Source organism: Serinus canaria, chromosome 4A, assembly GCF_022539315.1.
Source record: "Serinus canaria isolate serCan28SL12 chromosome 4A, serCan2020, whole genome shotgun sequence".
Classification (NCBI taxonomy): Eukaryota; Metazoa; Chordata; class Aves; order Passeriformes; family Fringillidae; genus Serinus; species Serinus canaria.
Genome location: NC_066318.1, coordinates 5,411,948 through 5,430,316, shown reverse-complemented (window position 1 = coordinate 5,430,316; position 18,369 = coordinate 5,411,948). Strand labels below are relative to the sequence as shown.

The window sequence follows — 18,369 nt, the reverse complement described above, 5'->3', positions numbered from 1 at the left end:
CTGCAGCAGCTGTTTTGCTCCGGAGAAAGCTCCGTCTCCTTTTACAATCAATCAGCCACCCCATCACAGCTCTTTTTTTCTTTTAAAGGAAGCAGTTAAATCCATTTTATGGAATCCAGCGGTATTTACCCTGCTACTGCAAGAGCCGCAGCCCTGCCTTCCCTTTTTTTTTAATTTAAGTTAATGAAGTCATTCCCAAACGACCCGCAAGGAGCCCTGGGTGCTCCTTTCCCCCCCGGCACAGGGAGAGGGAAAACACCTCTGGTGAAACATGGGCTGGGCACAGAGGGCTCCAAAAGGCCTGGCACGCAGCAAAGGGTCCCCCCCCCATTCCAAAGGGAAACTCCAACTGGAAAGCAGTCTGTCCAGGCTTGCTTTGCCCAAGCCAGCCTTTGGAGATGAAGCAAAGCCCTGGAAAGGCCAGGGTACACATAGGGGCCATGGCATTCTTGATGGGAACACAGAATCATAAGTCCTGTAATGGTTGAGGTTGGGAGGGGACCTTAAAGCCCATCCAGCCCCTCCCTCTGCCATGGGCAGCAACACCTTCCACCAGCCCAGGTTTCTCCAAGCCCTGTCCAACGTGGCCTCGGACACATTCAGGGCTGGGGCAGCCACAGCTTTTCCGGGCAACCTGCGCCAGAGCCTCCCCACCCTCACATCCAAGCATTTCTTCCCAATATCCAACCTAAACTTCCCATCTTTTTAGTTTAAACCCATTCTCCACCTCTCAGCCTCAGGAAGGGGGAGTGTCCACAAGTCAGAAATTACTTTTAATTAAAAATAAGCAGCAAGTTTTCCCTATTGCCTAAATCCTGACATTGTGAAGCGCCTCCCGCGCCCACGGCTCCCGTAATTCCATTCCATCTGCTCCGACAAGTGCGAACCCCCTGCTCCAGAGCTCCAGGCCAGCCCTTCCCCTCGGAAACAGCCTTCCCACAAGCACTTTGTCCCTCGTAAAACGGCATTAAAAGAAGCAAAGATCTGCCAGGCTTCAACCCCAGCGCTGACAGAATTCCATGGGACACCATCATGTCATTAAAAGCAGAATAAAAATACCACGAAGGATTAGACTTTTGTCTGGGGTTTTTTTTCCTCTTTCCCTCACCTTTTTTTTTTTTTTTCTTAAATAAATGCATTTATTTGGTTTTTAACAAGTTTGGAACTGAGCAAAACTTTCTGGAAGGGCAAGAGGGAAAAGCAGAGGCGAAAGGAGGCATTCTCCTGAGCAGCGTGGATGATGTGTCCCATTTCCCCCACCTCCTTATTAAAATACTTTCTGGGGAGGCGAATTCCAGCCTGAAATGAATTTTCCAAACCATATTTTATTAGGAATGTTTCCCTTTAACGGTCGGTACAGGAGCCCACCAGGGTCAATATTTCTCCCAAATTACAGCCAAGGGAGTTGAGGAAGGATTTAGCCAGAATTCCTCTGGCAATTCCCGGCTGTCCAAGGAGAGCACGCTCCCTCTGCCCCCCAGCTGCGCAGCAAAGGGGACAAGTAAATCCCAGAAGCACTTTCCCCAAAGCCCCCCTTGGACACAATGGAATAAATTAAAGCCATATTGCCTCTCCGAGCCCCCTTCCAAAGGGCTCTGCAGGCATCCCAGGGAAAGCTCACTCAGAGGGTGAGCTCATCCCAAGCACAGGTTTGAGACAATTATCACTTTTTCCAACAAAACCGTTCCTAGGCCTATTTTTTTCTCTTTCAAGACCCAGCATCCTCACAGTGGGAAGTGGGTGATGATTTCACCGCTGGCTTTGGGACACACACCCAGGAGCCGACCTGGGCTTCTCAACCCAGCACACAGCTTAAGCCTGACTTAACTCCATTAGGAAATCATTCCATCTATCGGATATGTTATCAGCATCCCTCTGATAACACCAGGAGCCCCAGACTCGCTGGTGGAGAGAGGGAGCCCACAGCTCCCAGCTGCCCAGAAAGGGCAGGAAAATATTTTCCTTATTTACAGCAATTGCGCTGAGGCTGGCCGGGCCCGGAACGCCACGCTTGCTCCTCGGATTCGTTGGAAAATTCCACTTAGCTGTGTTATTTTTAAAGGCTTTAGCTCTCTTTACTCTAAAAACAAGACTTAAAGCTCAGCAGAATGGGATGGGGGCTGGCACAGCCCCGGCGTTACCCCAGGAAGGGGCTTGGAAGCCCAAGTACAGTGGCGAAGGGGTTTTATGGATCTATCTGGAAGATAATCCCAATCCAACCAAGAGCATGAGTTTTCCTCCAGCTGGAGCCAGACTTTGCCCAGCACACCAATCCCCAGACTGGTTTCCTCAGCTAGGTTTGCTGGGAGCGGCCATGAGGAGGCTCTGCCTGATGCCACGCAGCCAGCAAAGCTCGGAGCTGGGAAAGAAAGCAACGGATCCCAAAGACGGATCCCGGACACGAGGATCCGGGGCTGCTCCGCAGGGGCACAGACTGGAGGGATCTGAGTGGGGTCACAGCCAGGCCCCAGAAGTCCCCACCAAGGCAAAACACTTCCATGGGTTTTGCCCATGCATGTCCCAGCAGAGCCATTTCTGGGTGGAAATGCTGACGTTTCGGACGCTTCTCACTCTCTCCTGTCCCTGTGGGGATACAGGGATGGGGAAGCACCCACAGGAGCAGCCCCATATAGGATGGCACATTCCCAGAAAGCTGGGCCCAGGCCAGACAACCTCTGAACTCCAAATCCACAGACAACCGAGAGCAGACAACCCCCAAACTCCAAATTCCCGGAGAATGGAGAGCGGGCAACCACCAAGCTCCAAAGCAGGGCAGAATGAGGGTGGCAAAGCACCAAGCTCCAAACTGGGGGTGGAAAAACACTGAGCTCCAAACTTGAGAACTGAGGGCAGACAAACAATAAGATCTGAATTTGGGGAGAACAGAGAGTGGGCAATCAACAAGCTCCAAACTGAGAGAAAACTGGAAGCAGACAAACTCGGATCTCTGAAGTGGGGAAAACCAAGGGTGGACAACCCCAGTCCCTGAATTGGGGAACTGAAAGCGGGCAACCACCGAGAGCCAAACTGGGGGAAAACCTCTGAGCTCAGAAAAATGGAATGAACCAAAGGCAGAAACCACTGAGCCCCAAAAACTGGGAACAGAAAACCACCAAGGTCCCAGTTTGGGAAATCCAAGGAACCCCTCAAGCTCCCTCTGGGCACCCCACCAGGGAAGGACGTCTCCAAGGCCACTATTCCAGGGCTCAGTGGAAAGTCCTGGAGTGTCACCCCCATGCCAGTCAATGGCCACGGCCTCCTCCCAGCTTCCCAGCCCTAGGGAGCTTAAGGAAAACCCAGGATAAGGAAGGGAAGAGGGGTGACATGGCATCCTCCAGCACCAAGTCGGAGCCGCCTCCACCTCCAGCTGCCTTTTCCCAAATAAAAACTCTATATTCTGGAACCAATTTGCCTGCCCCTCACCAAGCTCACAAATCCAGCAGGGCAATTCCTGAGGGAAAAGGCTCTCTCTGCTCCCAGCCAACTGACACAACTCCCAAAGAAAGGAAAAACACACCCAGGAGAATGAAGCAACAGAGCCGCCGTCCCGGCGCTTTCAGAGCTAGGGACACGCAAAGTGTGCCTGCAAAGTTCCTTTTTCCCACCGAGAAACCAAGGAAATAAACATTTGGTTGGAATCCGTGTCCAGGCAAGAAGGTTGTCCAAATTGTTTCGGTTCTTTCCAACCCTCAAAAACTCTTTGGAATATTTCTGGGTTATTTTTTACCTTGAGAAGTGTGGTGGAGGGAAGAAAAAAAAAAAAAGCAGCAGGCTAAAAGCAAGAAATTTTTTGAAAAGAGAAAGGAGTAAGCGAAATAAACGTGCTATGATCCACAAGATAAATCTGAGCAAGGGCCACCGACCCATCCTGACCACCAGCCCCGGCGTAGGGGCGACCACACACCCCCCACTCCTTCTCCTCCTCCTCGCCCTTCATATTGTTCCTGCACGGCAGCCGTGTCCATATGCAGAGATTTATATAAAAATATATGATTTTATAGAATTTAGGTGGCTCTACAGGCGGAGCAGCCCCACCGCCCGCTTTGTTCGGACCCAGCCCGAGGTGGGGGCGGAACGAATCCCCTCGCCTTCCTCCGCGGCTGATTTCGGATGAGAAAACCCAGAAAAAATAATAATTAAAAAAAAGGTAATAAATCCAAATGCTGGAGAGAAGCGGCGATCCGAGGAAAAAAAAAAAAAAACAAACCCAAAAAAACCCGAGGTATGAAAAAAGAAAAAAAATTAAAAATCAGGAAACAAAACGTGGTTTTCAAAAACAAAAACGGATTTCAAGAGAGGAAAAGCTGCGAGAAGTAAAAGCATAGTTAAAAACGGGGGGGAAAAAAGGAAAGAAGGTTTTTTTTTTGGTACGAAAAGCAGCGCGGCGCCGCGGGTCCGTCCTCAGCCGGGGGTCGCTCCGTCCGCAGCCCGCAGCCTCCAGGCGTGATTTTACCTTAAAAACCTCGCTGTTTCCATTAAATTCGCATTTAGAACACGCTTTCGGTGCCTTTTTCCCCGCGGGGGGTGCGAGGCACGTCCCTCCCGACCCCCCCCTTCTCTCGCCGCACGTACTTGGGGTTCGCGGAGCTCCACGACACCGGCTCCAGGCTCTTGGCGAGCGGCGCGGCGAGGCGGCACAGGGCCAGCAGGACACCCAGCAGCCACCGCCCGCCGCGGGGCCGCGCCATCGTCCCTCGGCGGCGGGACGGGCCGGGCGTCAGGCGCCCATCACGCTCCGCCGCCGCCTCCTCCCGCTCCGCTCCCGACCCGCCGCCTCCGCCCGCCCCGCACCGACTGAGGCGCCGCCCGCCGCGGCAGCCGCTCTACCCCTCCGCGCAGGCAGCGGTGCGGGCAGCCCGGACGGGCGGCCAATGGCTGAGCGGAGCGGGGGGGGCCTTGCGGGAGGGCACGCCCATTGTGGGTTCTTAAGGGGAGCGCGGAGGATTTTTGCTTTTTATAATGCCCCCCCCCCCCCCCCCGCTTGCCCGACGTTGCTACCGGGTTACCGGGGGGAGGGTAAAGAGGCGACAGCGTTCGGGACGAGCTGGCGGAGCGCCGGTATGGGCACCGCACCGGCCCGTCCCCATCCCCGCCGAGCCCGGCAGCCCCCCGCTGCGCGCCGCGCTTGGCCTCGCCCTCTCGTTCAGCCGCGATCCTGCAGCGCCCCCGAGCGGACGCCGCCGGCCACGCCCGAAGCGGCGGCGGCACCGAAATATTCCCAAAAATCCCGGGTCGGGAGCGGGTTAAAGGCGTCCCACCGCTTTGGGACTCCTTTCCCAGCGGATTGGAGGGGATCTAACTTTTTAATTAAAAAAAAAAAAAAGTTTTTCTAATTTTATTTTTTCCAGGGTTTTTCAAAGGTTTCGTTCACTTTTTCCCATTTTTCTTAAAAAGATTTTCAACATCTTCGACATTTTGTAGGGTCTCTAAAAGATTTTTAAATATTTTTACTTTTTTCAAAGGGTTTTTTAAAGATCTTTTAAAATTTTGCGGCTTTTTTCGAGGATTTTTAAAAAATATTTTACATTTTTGGGAATTTTTTTTGAGCATTTTTCACTTTCTTAAACATTTTCTGGTTTTTAAAAGACTTCTCAATTCTTTTTACTATTTGAGGGTTTTTAAAGTAATTTCTGAGTTTTTTTACTTTGGAGGGTTTTTTTACTTTTGTACAGGGTTTTAATTTTTTTTCCCCAATTTTTGATTCTTTAAGGGTTTTTTGTGTAGTTTTTCAGTTTTCAGATTTTTTTTTTTTAGTATTTTGAAGTTTTTGCCATTTTTTATTTTCTTTTTAATTTTTGAAGGTTTTTTAATTTTTGAAGGTTTTTTTCATTTTTAAAGCCTCTAAAACCTTCTTTTTTTTTTTTTTCCTTTGGTGTTTTTTTGGGGATTTTTTTTAAGATTTATGAGATATGGGATGGTTTTTAGGTTTTTTTTTTCCCAAGTTTTCTTGAATTTTCCAAGTCTTCTGAACTTTTTTTTAACTTTTTTTTTTTCCATTTCCATAACTGTTTGGAGTTTTTCTTCCCTAAGTTTTTTTTAACTTTTAAAAAATTTCTTCTATTTTTGAGGGGGTTTGAAGTTCTTTTAAAATTTTATTTCAAGTGGGTTTTTATTTCTGTGGCAATTTTTTAATGTGTTCTGGACTTTTTGGAGCTTTTGAAATTTTGATGTTTTTTTTTATTTGGGCCGTGAGGAGGGAGGAGCCAAAATCCAGAATTAATTTGCTTCCTATTAAGAAAACTTTTGGAGTCACTTCACTTTCTATTACAAGAACAATAATAAACCCCTTTGGAGTTGGTTTCATTTCTATTAATAAAATAAAAACAAAATAAAATAAAACCCCCTCCTGAGTCTGTTCACTTTTTATTAAGGAAATTTTTTTTAAAAACCCTCAAGTCAGCTCCTTTCTGTTACAAAAATAAACCAACAAATTTTGGCGTCGCTTTCATTTGTGTTGAGAAAATTGAAAAACAAACAAAAAAGTCACTTTAGACTACAAAAATAAACCAACCCCCCCCCCCCGAGTCCCTTAGGTTTTTATTAAAATAATTCAAATTAAAGCTCAAAAATTCAAAGAAATGGCAGAGTCAGTTCCGTTTTTATTGAGAAAATTGCAAAAAAAAAAATTAGACAATCAGGGTCAAATTGGCTCCATATTAATAAAATTTATTAAAATTAGAGGTTTTAAGTGTGATTTTTACATCTTTTCCATGAAAATCCCAAGCTGGGGGTGGCATGTGAGGTGTGGGGCTCCCTAGGCACAGGGAGCAGCAGGATTTAGGCTCCTGGACCCATCCTGATCCAAAGGAGAGGGAAATACCTGAGAAAGGAGGAGAAAAACATCCAAAAATGTGATTTTTAAAATATATTTGAGTGCCTGGTTGTGTCCTGGGAGAGGGGCCATGGATCCCTGCCCATTCCCTGCCCAGTCCTGGCTCATTCCCTGCCTGTTCCCTCTCTCCCTGCCCATTCCGTGCCCGTTCCTTCTCTCCCTGCCTGTTCCTGGCTCTCCCTGCCCATTCCATGCCCATTCCCTGCCCTTTTCCTGCCCATTCCTGGCTCTCTCTGCCTGTTCCTGGCTCTCCCTACCCACTCCCTGCCCATTCCTTCTTTCCCTGCCCATTCCGTGCCCGTTCCCCGTTCCCTGCCCGTTCCCCGTTCCGTGCCCATTCCCTGCCCGTTCCCCGTTCCCTGCCCGTTCCCGCCTGTTCCCGCTCTCCTGCCCCTCCATCCCCGCCGCTGACATCCGGTCCCGTTGCCATGGCGATGCCGCTCTCCCGACTCCGGCTCAGGTGGGGCTCGGGAGCCCGGGAATCCTTTGGAAAGGAGGAGGAGGATGATGCCCAACCCCCCCCTCCCATCCTGGCCAGGAGGGCACAGGATCCCTTTGGGAACACTTTGGGATCAGACCCGTGGGGATGTGGATCCTTGGGATGGGGGAAGGAGCAGGCGAGGCAGGCACAGCTGAGCCAAGCAGGAGCTTCCAAAGGTCACCTTTTCATGGAGAGTTCCACACCTGGCACAGCCACACCTGGCACGCCAGGAAAAACCCGGATTGTGAACTCTGCCCACTCTGGAATGTGTCAGCGACACCAAACCAAACACTTCCAGGTGGGAGAGGCCCCGTGGAACGGGAACAGGTCTCACCCAGGGCAGTGGGACACCTTGGAGATGTGGGAGAGTGGGAAAACTCCTTCCCAGCCCTCCTGGTGCTGTCCCAGCAGGAAACACCTGCCCAGGGAAGCAGAGCACCAGGTTTTCCCACCCAGCCATGGGAAGGAATGGGTGGTGACCAACCAGGGCAATTCCTTGGATGGTTCAGGGATAAAAAACCCAATAAATTAAATGGGAAATGGTTCCCTGCCTCAGATGCACCCATGACACTGGGATCTGGCTGGGCTCCAGGTGGGAGAAGGAAGGGATCCATGTCCTGGGGGACTCTGAGCAGGTCCAGGGGACCACAAACCCCATCCATGCCCAAAATCCCAGGCATGGTGGATGAACCTTGTGCTTCCACAAGGAGTTACTGGGATTTACACCTCCCTTTCCTTTCCTGGGGCTGGCATGGACATTCCCATGTGGATGTCACAAGTTCTGGGGGACTCAGCTCCCACACAGCTGCATCCTGGGGTGCTGCTCCAGGTTCCCATTCCATGAGGGATCCAAGAGGTACCCACAGACCAGCTGCTCCCCCAGAATCCTCACCTGCAAATGGTGAGGGACAAGAAAGGACATTGTTGAATTCCCAAATTCTTCACCTTTTTGGGGCCCTGGAGCTGCCTCGTCCCCAGTCCATGCCCCCTTCCCACAGTTCCTGCTGAGCCCTTCCCACACCGTGTGAATTCCAAACTCTTGGCTTCCCTCTCCTCTCTCTTCACCTAGATACCTCCTTAAAACATTTTTGGGGATGGGCTGGGTGATTTTCCCCTACCTGCTCCATTCTCAAAGGACTGGACTGGTGACACCCGGCATCATTCCCAAACTTCCCGGCTCTTCCACCTCCCTCCCTGCTGGCAGAGTCTCTCGGAGCCCAATCAGCCCCTCATCAAGTGATGAGCTGCAGCCCAATGTATTCCACAGCCACTTCACATTTAAATTACCTGAGAAATTTCTGAGCCAAAAAAAAAAAAAAAAGAAAAGAAAAGAAAAGAAAAAGAAAGATTCGGCTGAACACCAGGAAAAAGTGCTTAGTGCAGAAATCCGGGGGATGGTTCCCCCAGGAAAGCACTGGAGTTATTTAAAACTCACCTAAATAAAACATCGGTGGGGAATAAACTTCTCTCATCCCACAGGCACCGCGGGACCAGGGAGATATTCCCCCTAAGTGTTTTCTAGGATGAAAGGGATGAGATCCCACCGGGCTGGCACGTGGATCCCCAGCACCCTGGCAGAGGCACAGCCCCTCTCCCTGGAAAGTGCTTCTCCAAGGAGCCCTGCAGAGATGGGACCAAAATTCGTGATTAACCCAAATTTCTATAAAACAAAAAGCAAGAACAGAACAAAATGAAACAACAACAAAAAACCCACAACAAAAAACCAAAGCAACAACAAAAAAAACTAACAAAAAACACAAAAAAACCCACAAAAACCAAACCAAACAAAAAAAAAAGTTTTTTGTTTTTTTGGGGTTTTTTTTGTGGGATGCATGGAGACAGCCAAAGAGCCTTGCACCCGTGGAATACCAGCCAGCCAGCCAGGCAGGATGGGTGCCAGGGAAGCAGAGAAATCAGAGCATCAAAACCAGCAATGAAGGTGATGTCAAGGGTTCGCCTTTCCCGTGATTTATCCCATCACTCCTGCGCTCAGGCTCCGGGAATCTTGCTCCTTCTGCAGATGTGCTGCCTGATTAAAATGATGCAACATTTTTGCTGGCTGTGTCATAGGATTTCAATTTTAAAAAAGCCCCATTTTCCACCTGGAAATCCGGGCGCTTCCCACCTGCCCCAAGGGGAGAGGGGGAGCTGGGAGTGTTTAATCCACGGGGAAAGGATAGAGCAGGGAAATGCAGCAGCACGAGGCCATGGGGCTCCAGAGGAACATTTTATGGGGCTGAGAAGTCGCTGCATAATAGGCTGGGGAAGGAAGTATTAAAATCTTTAACCGGTTTTCAGAGCCGCGATAATTAAGGTGTTGCAAGCTACAATTGCCTGGAAAAAAAAAAAATCCAAAGGCAGGGAATAAGATTTTTATCACTTGCAGAAGTGGCCACTCATGGATTTGGGGTTTGAAAAAAAAAAATTAAAGAAAAAGAATAAAACCCTGAAAGAGAGGGGAAAATTCAAAGGTGGCTGAGAAGGGGTTGGGCTGGAGATGAAAAGTGGAGCTGAGGGAGCAGCTGGGAAGTCAGAGAAGCATTGTCTGGAGTCCAGCACTTTAATAGTGAGCTTTAATGGAACTGGAGTAGAGGTTTAATCCTAAACATCCTCACTGGAGCAGCTCCCTTTCCTCTAGACCTCTGGGAAGGGAGGAATATTGGCTTCAATGAATGAGGCCACAGAAATGGGTGAGAGAGGATGAATTCCCTCCTGGCTCTGCCTCCCGCTGCTCTCTGGGACAGGACACATCATTCCCCATCTCCAGCAAATCCATGACTTGTGCTGTGCCCAGGGAAAGACAAAGGGAGAGGGAAGGAACAACAAAAACCACAAGAAAAATCCCTGGCAGGCAGCTGGTGCCACCCTAAGCATGGAGAGAGGGCAACAGAGGGGTCCCGACCATCCAGATATTTCCAGAAAATCAAGCAGTGCATCCCAAAAACCCCACCAGAAATGAATCAGCTCACTCTTGTAAGAACAAAGGTGAGGGGTGAGACGTGCTCGGGAGCTGCCTTTAGCTCTTTGACCATTATTGTTGAAAATATCAGGAAAATGCCTCAAATTGGCTGCAGAAGGAACAGCTCTGAACAGCACAGTGGGAGATTACAGGAGGAATATGGTGGGAAAAGAAACATCTATAAATATAATAATGTGTGTGCATGTATATATAGATATAGATATATGCAATTTTGTAGGTAGATATGTAGGTATTTATGTTTTATATGTGTGTGTGTGTGTATATATAGTATATATTTATATGTGGGTATATATAGATTTCCTGTATTTATACATTATAAAGGAATTTTTGCATTTTAATAGATTATGTATGCATATTTTTATATATTTATACATGTATATATATATATGAGGTCTCAATATATCCATTCATGCAGAGCTTGCTGGAGGAGGCGGGAACATCCAAGGGGACACTGCCGAGGTCATTCCTTGACATCCCTCTTAATGACCTGCAAAAGGCACCACCAGCTCGTTAATGACCTGGCAGCGAAGATAAGCAGCTTGTCGCTGGAAGAATTCCCGCTGAAATTCCCGCCGCCGTCCCGGTGTGCGGGGCCGGCCGTCCTTCCACAGGCAGGGAGACATGAAAGGGGCCTAAATAGCCAGAAAGGAGCACAGGAAACGCCATGGTTTTGTTCGAGGGGGAAAAAAAATAAATCTAATCGGGTCAATCTGGGGCGAGTGATTAAAAAGTTGTTGGAGCGGGAGCGCGGCGGCGGCACCTCGGGAAAATCCGAGGGGTTTAATATGCAGCTATGCCGGAGCTCTCCTCATCCACCTCTCCCAGGGAAAGCACAAAGTGCATTTTTAGGTCAGCGAGCCAGAGAAAGAAGGAGAAGCCCCAAAAAGGAGCAGAAGCTGGAGGAATGCTGTGTAAGCTGAGATTTTCAAACACACGGGTCTGTTTTCTTTGGAGCGGCAGCGGCCGGCCGGGGGAAGTCGCAACGGCAGACAGAGCTCCCGCCGGGTCCGAACACCAAAGGAAAAGCGGCGGAGGGTGGCAGAGGAGCAGGAGGCGACCTGGGGCTGTGTCCTGCCCCAGGGGGAGCGCCGGGAGCCCGAGGCTGTGCGGGACACGCGGCTGCCGGTGGATGTGCCCGAGGCATCGCCGATCCCAGGGCTGCTCCATCACCTGCCGCGGCCTCCGCTCCTTGGCAGGGGTGCAAAATCCAAGTGCAAAACCCCAGGATCAGACCCGCTATTCCCAAGGCCGGGTCTTCCATTCCCAGTGCCACACCTGCCATTCCCGGGGCCAGACCTGCCATCCCTATCATGAGACCATCCACTTCCAGTGTCGCAATTTCCACCCTCAGTGTCACAACTTCCATCCCCAAGGTCAAACTCACCATCCACGGGGCCAGACCTCCCATTCCCAGGGTCACAACTCTCATCCCAAACGTCAGACCTGTTCCCCATTGCCAGACCATCCATTCCCAGTGGCACACCTTGCATCCTTAGGGTCAGACCTTCCATCCCCAGGGTCGGACCTTCCATCCCCAGGATCAGACTTTCCACATCCAAGGTCAGACCTGCCATTCCCAGGGTCACACCTGCCTCCTCCAGAGTCCCATCTCCCACCCCAAGGGTCACACCTGATACCCAGTGCCAGACCTTCCATCCCCAGTGCCGGGGCTCATCCCCAGTGTCACACCTGCCATCCCCAGTGTCCCACGTGCCATGCCCAGGATCAGAGCCAGAGCACCCGGGTGTGACAGCAGGTTCCTGCCAGCTGTCTGCAGAGGTTGGGGAATGCTGTCTGTGGCCGCATGGGCACGGTGCTGCTGTAAGAGGGACCTGTAGGGAGAGGGGTGGGATGGGCTGAGCTCTTCTCGCAGCTCCCAAGCGGCGGGCAGCCCCCGGGGCAGGGTCCCGCGGAGCTCCCGGCGCGTCCCCACCCCGTGCCCCGAACCAGCCGGTGATCTCACGTGAATGAGCTCAGAGCTGGCTGCGTCCTGCCAGGATTTACATGGGAGGCTCCAGAGAGTCTGTGTGTACTCACAAGCCTCCCGCCGAGAGCCACAGCTCTCCCCGAGGGGAGGAGGAGCGGGGCTCCCTTTCCTGCTTCCCCACCCTGCCCTGCCAGCCCCGGCTCCTGGCAGCCCGCCTGCTCCGGGCAGCCCACGCTGCTTCCCGGGCAGCTGCAGGAGCCAGGACAGGGAGTTCCAGCCCCCCTGGACCCCTCACTGCTGCACTCCTGTGCCCTGCACTCCTGCAATCCTACAGCCCTGCACTCCTGTATCCCCGTGTCCTGAATCCACTCTGCATCCCTGCATCCTCAGTCCTGCACCCGCACACCCCTGCACTCTTGTAGCCCCTGCAATCCTGTGCCACCCTGTGCCCCTGCATCCCTGTAGCCTAAATTCCTATATCTCTGTGCCCCTGCATCCCTGCATCCTGTCTCCTCTCTAATCCGCTGCATCCCCACACCTGCACCTCTGCACCTCTGCACTTGTACTTCCCATCATCCCTGTGCCCCTGGTTCCTGCACCCCTGCAACCCTGCTTCCCTGGATCCTGTCATCCCCTGGATGCTGTGTCCCTGCATCCCTGGATCCTGCAGTCCCCTGCATCCCCTCACCCCACACCCCAGCATTCCCTGCCATCCTTCTCCCCTAATCCCAGCATCCCAACACCACTGCATCCCTCCGTCCTCACATTCCTACACCCTATCCCGACCCCCCCCCAGCACCCAGGAGGGGATCCCAGCTTCCCACAGAGCACAAGGTTCTGTAATCCCCCTGTTTAGGTGGATCATGGCTCCATGATTCCCACTCAGACATCACTCCATGGGGATGCAGCTCCGTGGAGCCACTGAAGGCTCCCTGTGCTGGGCAGGATGGGCTGAAAGGCAGAAGAGGAAAGTGGAGAAATTCACTTTTATCTCCCAGCAATCACAAAAAGGGATAAACTGAACATCCTGAGCAGTTGCAGCGCTGCTTTTGTGGGGCTGGTAATTTGTGACAGTGAAGATCACTGGAAATATCTTAATTAATGTTTATTTTGATGGCTGGGGAGGTTTGGGGTGACGTGTCCCTGAGTCTGGAATGGGGAGGGGGGGCAGGGTGGCGGGGGGGGAAAAAAAGCAGATTTTTTTTTGACTTGCTGCCCAGAACCACAAAAATGCCTTTTAAAGCGTCCCTCCCTCGCCCGAACAGGCTCGTCGGGAGCAGAGCAGAGCTTATGGAGAGAGGAGAGATAGAGAGATAGAGACTCAGAGGAAGGAGGTGAGGGGCAAAGACATGGGAAGGAGACAGACAAACACACACGGAGCAATTTGCATGGTTTATGAGTCTTTGATTCCAGCCTATTTACAACCTGGGCGCTCACACCCCGGTGGGAAGTTGGGAGATTACTGTACTTACCCTCGATTTCGCTTCACATCTTTATCGAGGGATCTCTCTCGCCTCCAGCCAGACTTTAACGAGCTGCAGCTACGGCAGGGACCGGCCCCGTGCGGCCGAGCCCCTTCCCCGCCCGCTCGCGCAGCCATTCCCGGCTCCGGCTGCCGTTCCCGGCTCCACAGGGACACCGTGGCCATCCCAGGGACCCCTCTGTGGGCCAAGAGACATCTCTGAGAGCCAAGGGACATCCCTGCTCTCCTTTTTCCTCCCCACTTCTGGGGGTAAAAGAATTTCTGGTGTCAGACCAGGCAGTTTAGGGTTCAGCACAGAGGAAAGGGACCTGAAACCCAGAGCATTTTGTTCCAGAGGTGCAGGAGCTCCTGCCCTGCCAGTATCCCATTCTCCCATTTCCTTCTCATTCACCATCTCATTCTTCTCCCCTTTTTTTTTCACCATTTCCCTCCTCTTTGAGCCATTTTCCTCCTGCCTTTTCACTGAAAAAACTGAATTCCAGGGAAAGGGGACGGCTGGTGGAATTACCAGATGCAGTGGAAAGCAACGCATGACCCACAGCTTTTTGTTCCTTCGATATTTGAAATCCCAACATCCACATCCAGAGTAACTTCTGGAAAATTTGTTGGGGAAAGGTCTTTCCTACCAAACAAAGATGAGGCAATCTGGGGTGAATTCCAAGCCCTGAGTGAATCCTTCATCCCACTGAGAACCCCCGGATGAGCCAAGAGCCACTGGTTGGTGCCGGGTTCCTGAGCACCCTCATCCTACCTCCTGCCATGATCCCAATCAGCCCAAGGAGACACAACGAGTCCCCCTCCTAAGGCCCTTCCCAGGTTGTTTTCTTGGGATGAATCCTACAATCTGCCTCCATCACTCAGAGCAAACCTGGGCTTCATCTCCCATTCCCCGACCCCTGAGCACACCAAGGGGTGATCAAGGGAAGCTTTCCCGCTGTTTTGGCTCCTTTTCACTGCTGGATTTCCCCCAGGTGCCCGGGATGATTTTTTTTGCTCACGGTTTGACACCCACACGAGCGGGGCTGTGCCAGGAGGGGCAGGGGCAGCTCTCCCTGCCTGGCAGGGGCATCGTGCCCGGGCTGGGCCGGTGGAGCCTCGGGAGCCGCTCCCTCCCCCTTGGCTGCGACCCCCGGCACCGTTTCCATTCCATAATTGGGCAAATCTTTTCCTATCAGATCTCAGCACAAGTGTCTACAAGCCTTGCCCGAATAATGAGGAATATTCAAGGAAAAGCTGGTGCTTTTTCTCATCTTCTTTTTGCCAGGAATCTGGTTTTTTGGGATAGCGGCTGGAGCACAGGCAAGGGCAGCTCCCGCATGACTATTCATGGGCAATCTTCGGGGATTTGCTTAAACTCAAAGCAGATTTGGAGGAAAAATAGGAAACCTGGAAGCCTTTGCTGATGACTCCTCCCGGGTAGCTCCGCTTGGCACCACGGGAAGCTTCTCCTCTCCCTCCTTCAGCTTGTTTTTATTGAGGTGTTTTTTCCTTCCTCCCTCTGTCGTTATTTAAATCTTGTTCTTTAATAAGTCTACAACTAAAAGCAATTAAGGAGCTCAGTGAGCAGCATCCATTTCAGCGCTGCCTCCAAGGCACGTCCAGGGCTGGCAAACCCTGCCTGGAGGCACGGAGAGCATCAGGAGAGCACCAGAAGCCCAATGGATGCCCGGCTGTGTGAAACCTTCCACCCTGGGGGGCACAGGGGGTTGCTTCCACCCCCATCCCTAGCTATCCCATCTTTCCAGGGGCTCCCAAGCCTTTTCCTCAGAGGTTTGGGGGCCCTACCCACACGCCCCTTCGCCTAAAGGTGTTGCTACACTGATAAACGATGCTTAAAATAAAATAAAGAGAGAAAACGCATGTTTTCCTTTTCCGGGAGCAGCAGATCAAAGCAATTCTGAGGCAGGTGATAATTCCTGGCAGTAACCACCCACAGCAGATAAGGGGGATGGAGGGGTCCTCAGAGAGATATGCTCAGAAATGCAGGTGACAGACACGGAGAGGGCTTTGGCCATTAAAAGGGACACTGAGCTTTGACATTGGGGTGGCCCAAATCAAACCCACACTGTCCAAAAGTCCCCTGCCCAAGCCTCGGTAGCCATGGGCAGTGGCCACAGCCACAGCCAGTGCCCACACACCCTGGAAGGGCACCCCACAGAAAGCCCTTCCTGCCAAAACTCCTTCCCACTCTCCCTGACAAAGGGCTCTTGCTTCCAGCTCAGGAGCAGCAAACACAGAGGCAGGAGAGGCAACTTCTTCCCACAGCATTTTAATGAAGAAAACACCCACGGAGATGCAAACACGGCCTCAGCTCGCCGCCTGCCCATCCTCCTTTCACCTGGGCCCATCCTCCTTCCACCTGAGATTGGGATTGTCCTCCTTCCACCTGGGCCCATCCTCCTTCCACCTGGGATTGTCCTCCTTCCACCTGGGCTCGTGCAGGGATGTGCTGCCTCCCTGCCGCCTCCGGCTCTGCATCCCAGGATGGATTGGCTGGAAAGGGCAAATCCCACAACATGGGATGCTCAGGGAACAGGGCACTGCCAAGGGTGGGCAGTGGGCACAGCCTGGGGGGCAATGGGCAGCAGGGCCAAGGAAGAGAGGAGGCACTCTGCATAAATTAGCAGGAGGCAATTTTCCCCTCATCTTCTTATCCCTCGCACCAGCTCCAAGAGGCAAACGGCAAAGAGGGGCAGGTTTAGTCCATCAGATGTGAGAACGGAGGAGAGACCCTGCTGAGGGCAGCACATCCCTAATTCCCAGTAGGAATCAGGATCCTGGATAGGGATAAGCCAATGCCAAGCTTCCAGCAGCAGGGCTGGGCACACCCAGCAGGACCAGCCCGTGGCTGGAGCCTGCTCTGGGTACCCCAGGGACCCCAGAACCCGCTGAGGCCTGGGCTGGTCCCCTGTGTGGGAAGTAGGCAGGGGGAAATTCTGTCCTGATCAGGTGAGACCCCACCTGCAGAGCTGCTTCCCAAAACAAAAAGAACCTGGAGCGGCTGGAAAGAGCCCAGAGGAGACCATGGATCTTTTCTGAGGACTGGAGCCCCTCTGGAGCCAGGCTGGGAGAGCTGGGGGTGCTCACCTGGAGAGGAGAAGGCTCCAGGGAGAGCTCAGAGCTCCTTCCAGTGCCTGAAAGTTGCCCAGAGAAGCTGGGGCTGCCCCTGGATCCCTGGAAATGTCCAAGGCCAGGTTGGACAGGGCTTGGAGCAACCTGGGATAGTGGAAGGTGTCCCTGTCCACAGCAGGGGGTGGGACACAATGGAATTTAAGGCGACTTCCAACCCAGACCGTGCTTAGATTCCATGATTATTTCCAGGCTCCAGCTCCTGAGGACTCTGAGATGGAGACCTGGCTGGAAGGACTGTAAACAGGAGGTGGGAAGATGTTGCCTCTGATGTAATCCTGCTGATCCCTGGGAACCACTGGCATCTTCCCACATCTCCCTCGGCCTTGGGAGCCCAGCTCAGCTCACCCCACCACCCTCCTGACGGGCACATCTGACTTGTCCTCAAATCCAGCCAGCAGCTCCAAGTATTGTCCATAAAAAAACTTTAAAAGAACCAAAGAATGATTTATTGAAATGTTCCCATTTTCACTGGAAGAACAAAGGAAGGATCCTCCAAGAAATGTGGTTTGCAGCTGGGAATTCTTTAACTAAAAGTACGAAATGTGTGCAAATGAGAGAGACTTTTGAGAGAAAAACCAAAAATGCAACATGTGAGCCCAAACATCTGTTGGAAAACCATTCCCAAAGTTCAGAAAGGCACTACCAGCAAACCCCACATTGGCTGCAAGTAGAGGGAAGGACCAGAAGCAAGTCAAGTCTTCCCAGGTGGACACAGGTGCCACATCCTCGGGACGGGCATCATCTCCCCCTGTGAATTTTTGGGTTTTTATGGAAAAGCCAGACTGTGGGAGCACTGCTCCAGGACTCCCAGCAGAGCAGCCCAGACGGGTGAGGCTCGTGCCTGTCAAAACATTTCAGAATAATCATCATAAAGCACGGCCAGATCAAAACAAGTTAAAACAGAGCCGCCAAGGTCTGGTCACCTCATAAACCACAGATAAAGCCAGCAAGGCCTCTCCAGAGCAGGTTTGATCTTCCTCCCTTCCTGTATCTCTTCCATAAACATTTTGGGGAGCCGCAGGAGAAGAGTCTTATTGATGAAGTCTGAAAACTAACATCCTATGGATGCTGGGAATTATCCCACGCCTCGTCCTCGCTGTCCGGGGCAGCGCCAACCCCAGCGGATCCTGCCAGCCCTGCAAGGACTCCTCTGTTTACTTTAAACCAATTCCCATCAAACTCCTCACTCAAGAAGGGGGAAAAACTGGATCAAAAGAGGCCCATTGGCCACCCCCTTCCTTCCAGTTGTCCGACCTTGGCAGGTGCTGGACAAAGGATCCAGGGCCATCAGCAGCACCTCAAGAGCTTTTGTCAAGTCCAAAGAGCTTTTCCCAAATCCCTCTCCACCTTCTGCTGCTCTTGTGCTGCTGCATTGAGAGGCTGGAGGATTTCCAGGGAGGGAATGGAGCTGGGGAAGGTTCTGGAGCACCAGCAGTGGCTGAAGGAGCTGGGAGGCTCAGAGGGCTCTGCACAACATGAGGGGGCTGCTGGAGGGGTCAGGCTCTGCTCCCAGGGAATAAGGGGTGTAACAGCC

The 18,369-nt window shown here is 52.0% G+C and overlaps 1 protein-coding gene and 1 long non-coding RNA gene across 2 annotated transcripts in view; both read right to left on the bottom strand.

The window, feature by feature from the left end:
* The window catches only part of EFNB1 (ephrin B1), a 48,484-nt gene extending 43,769 nt beyond the window's left edge, over positions 1 to 4,715 (bottom strand). The window contains exon 1 of the mRNA XM_050974571.1: positions 4,573 to 4,715. Within this exon, the coding sequence (XP_050830528.1) occupies positions 4,573 to 4,688 (116 nt within the window). The 5' untranslated portion in view covers positions 4,689 to 4,715. The remainder of the gene's footprint in view (positions 1 to 4,572) is intronic.
* Positions 4,716 to 6,650: 1,935 nt separating this feature from the next.
* LOC108962070 (uncharacterized) lies at positions 6,651 to 12,333 on the bottom strand. Its single transcript, XR_007777636.1, has 5 exons — positions 12,257 to 12,333; positions 11,983 to 12,125; positions 8,749 to 8,933; positions 8,432 to 8,666; positions 6,651 to 6,820 (listed from the first exon to the last, which is right to left on the bottom strand). It is a non-coding gene; the product is annotated as an uncharacterized LOC108962070 (long non-coding RNA).
* Between the last annotated feature and the right edge of the window lie 6,036 nt (positions 12,334 to 18,369).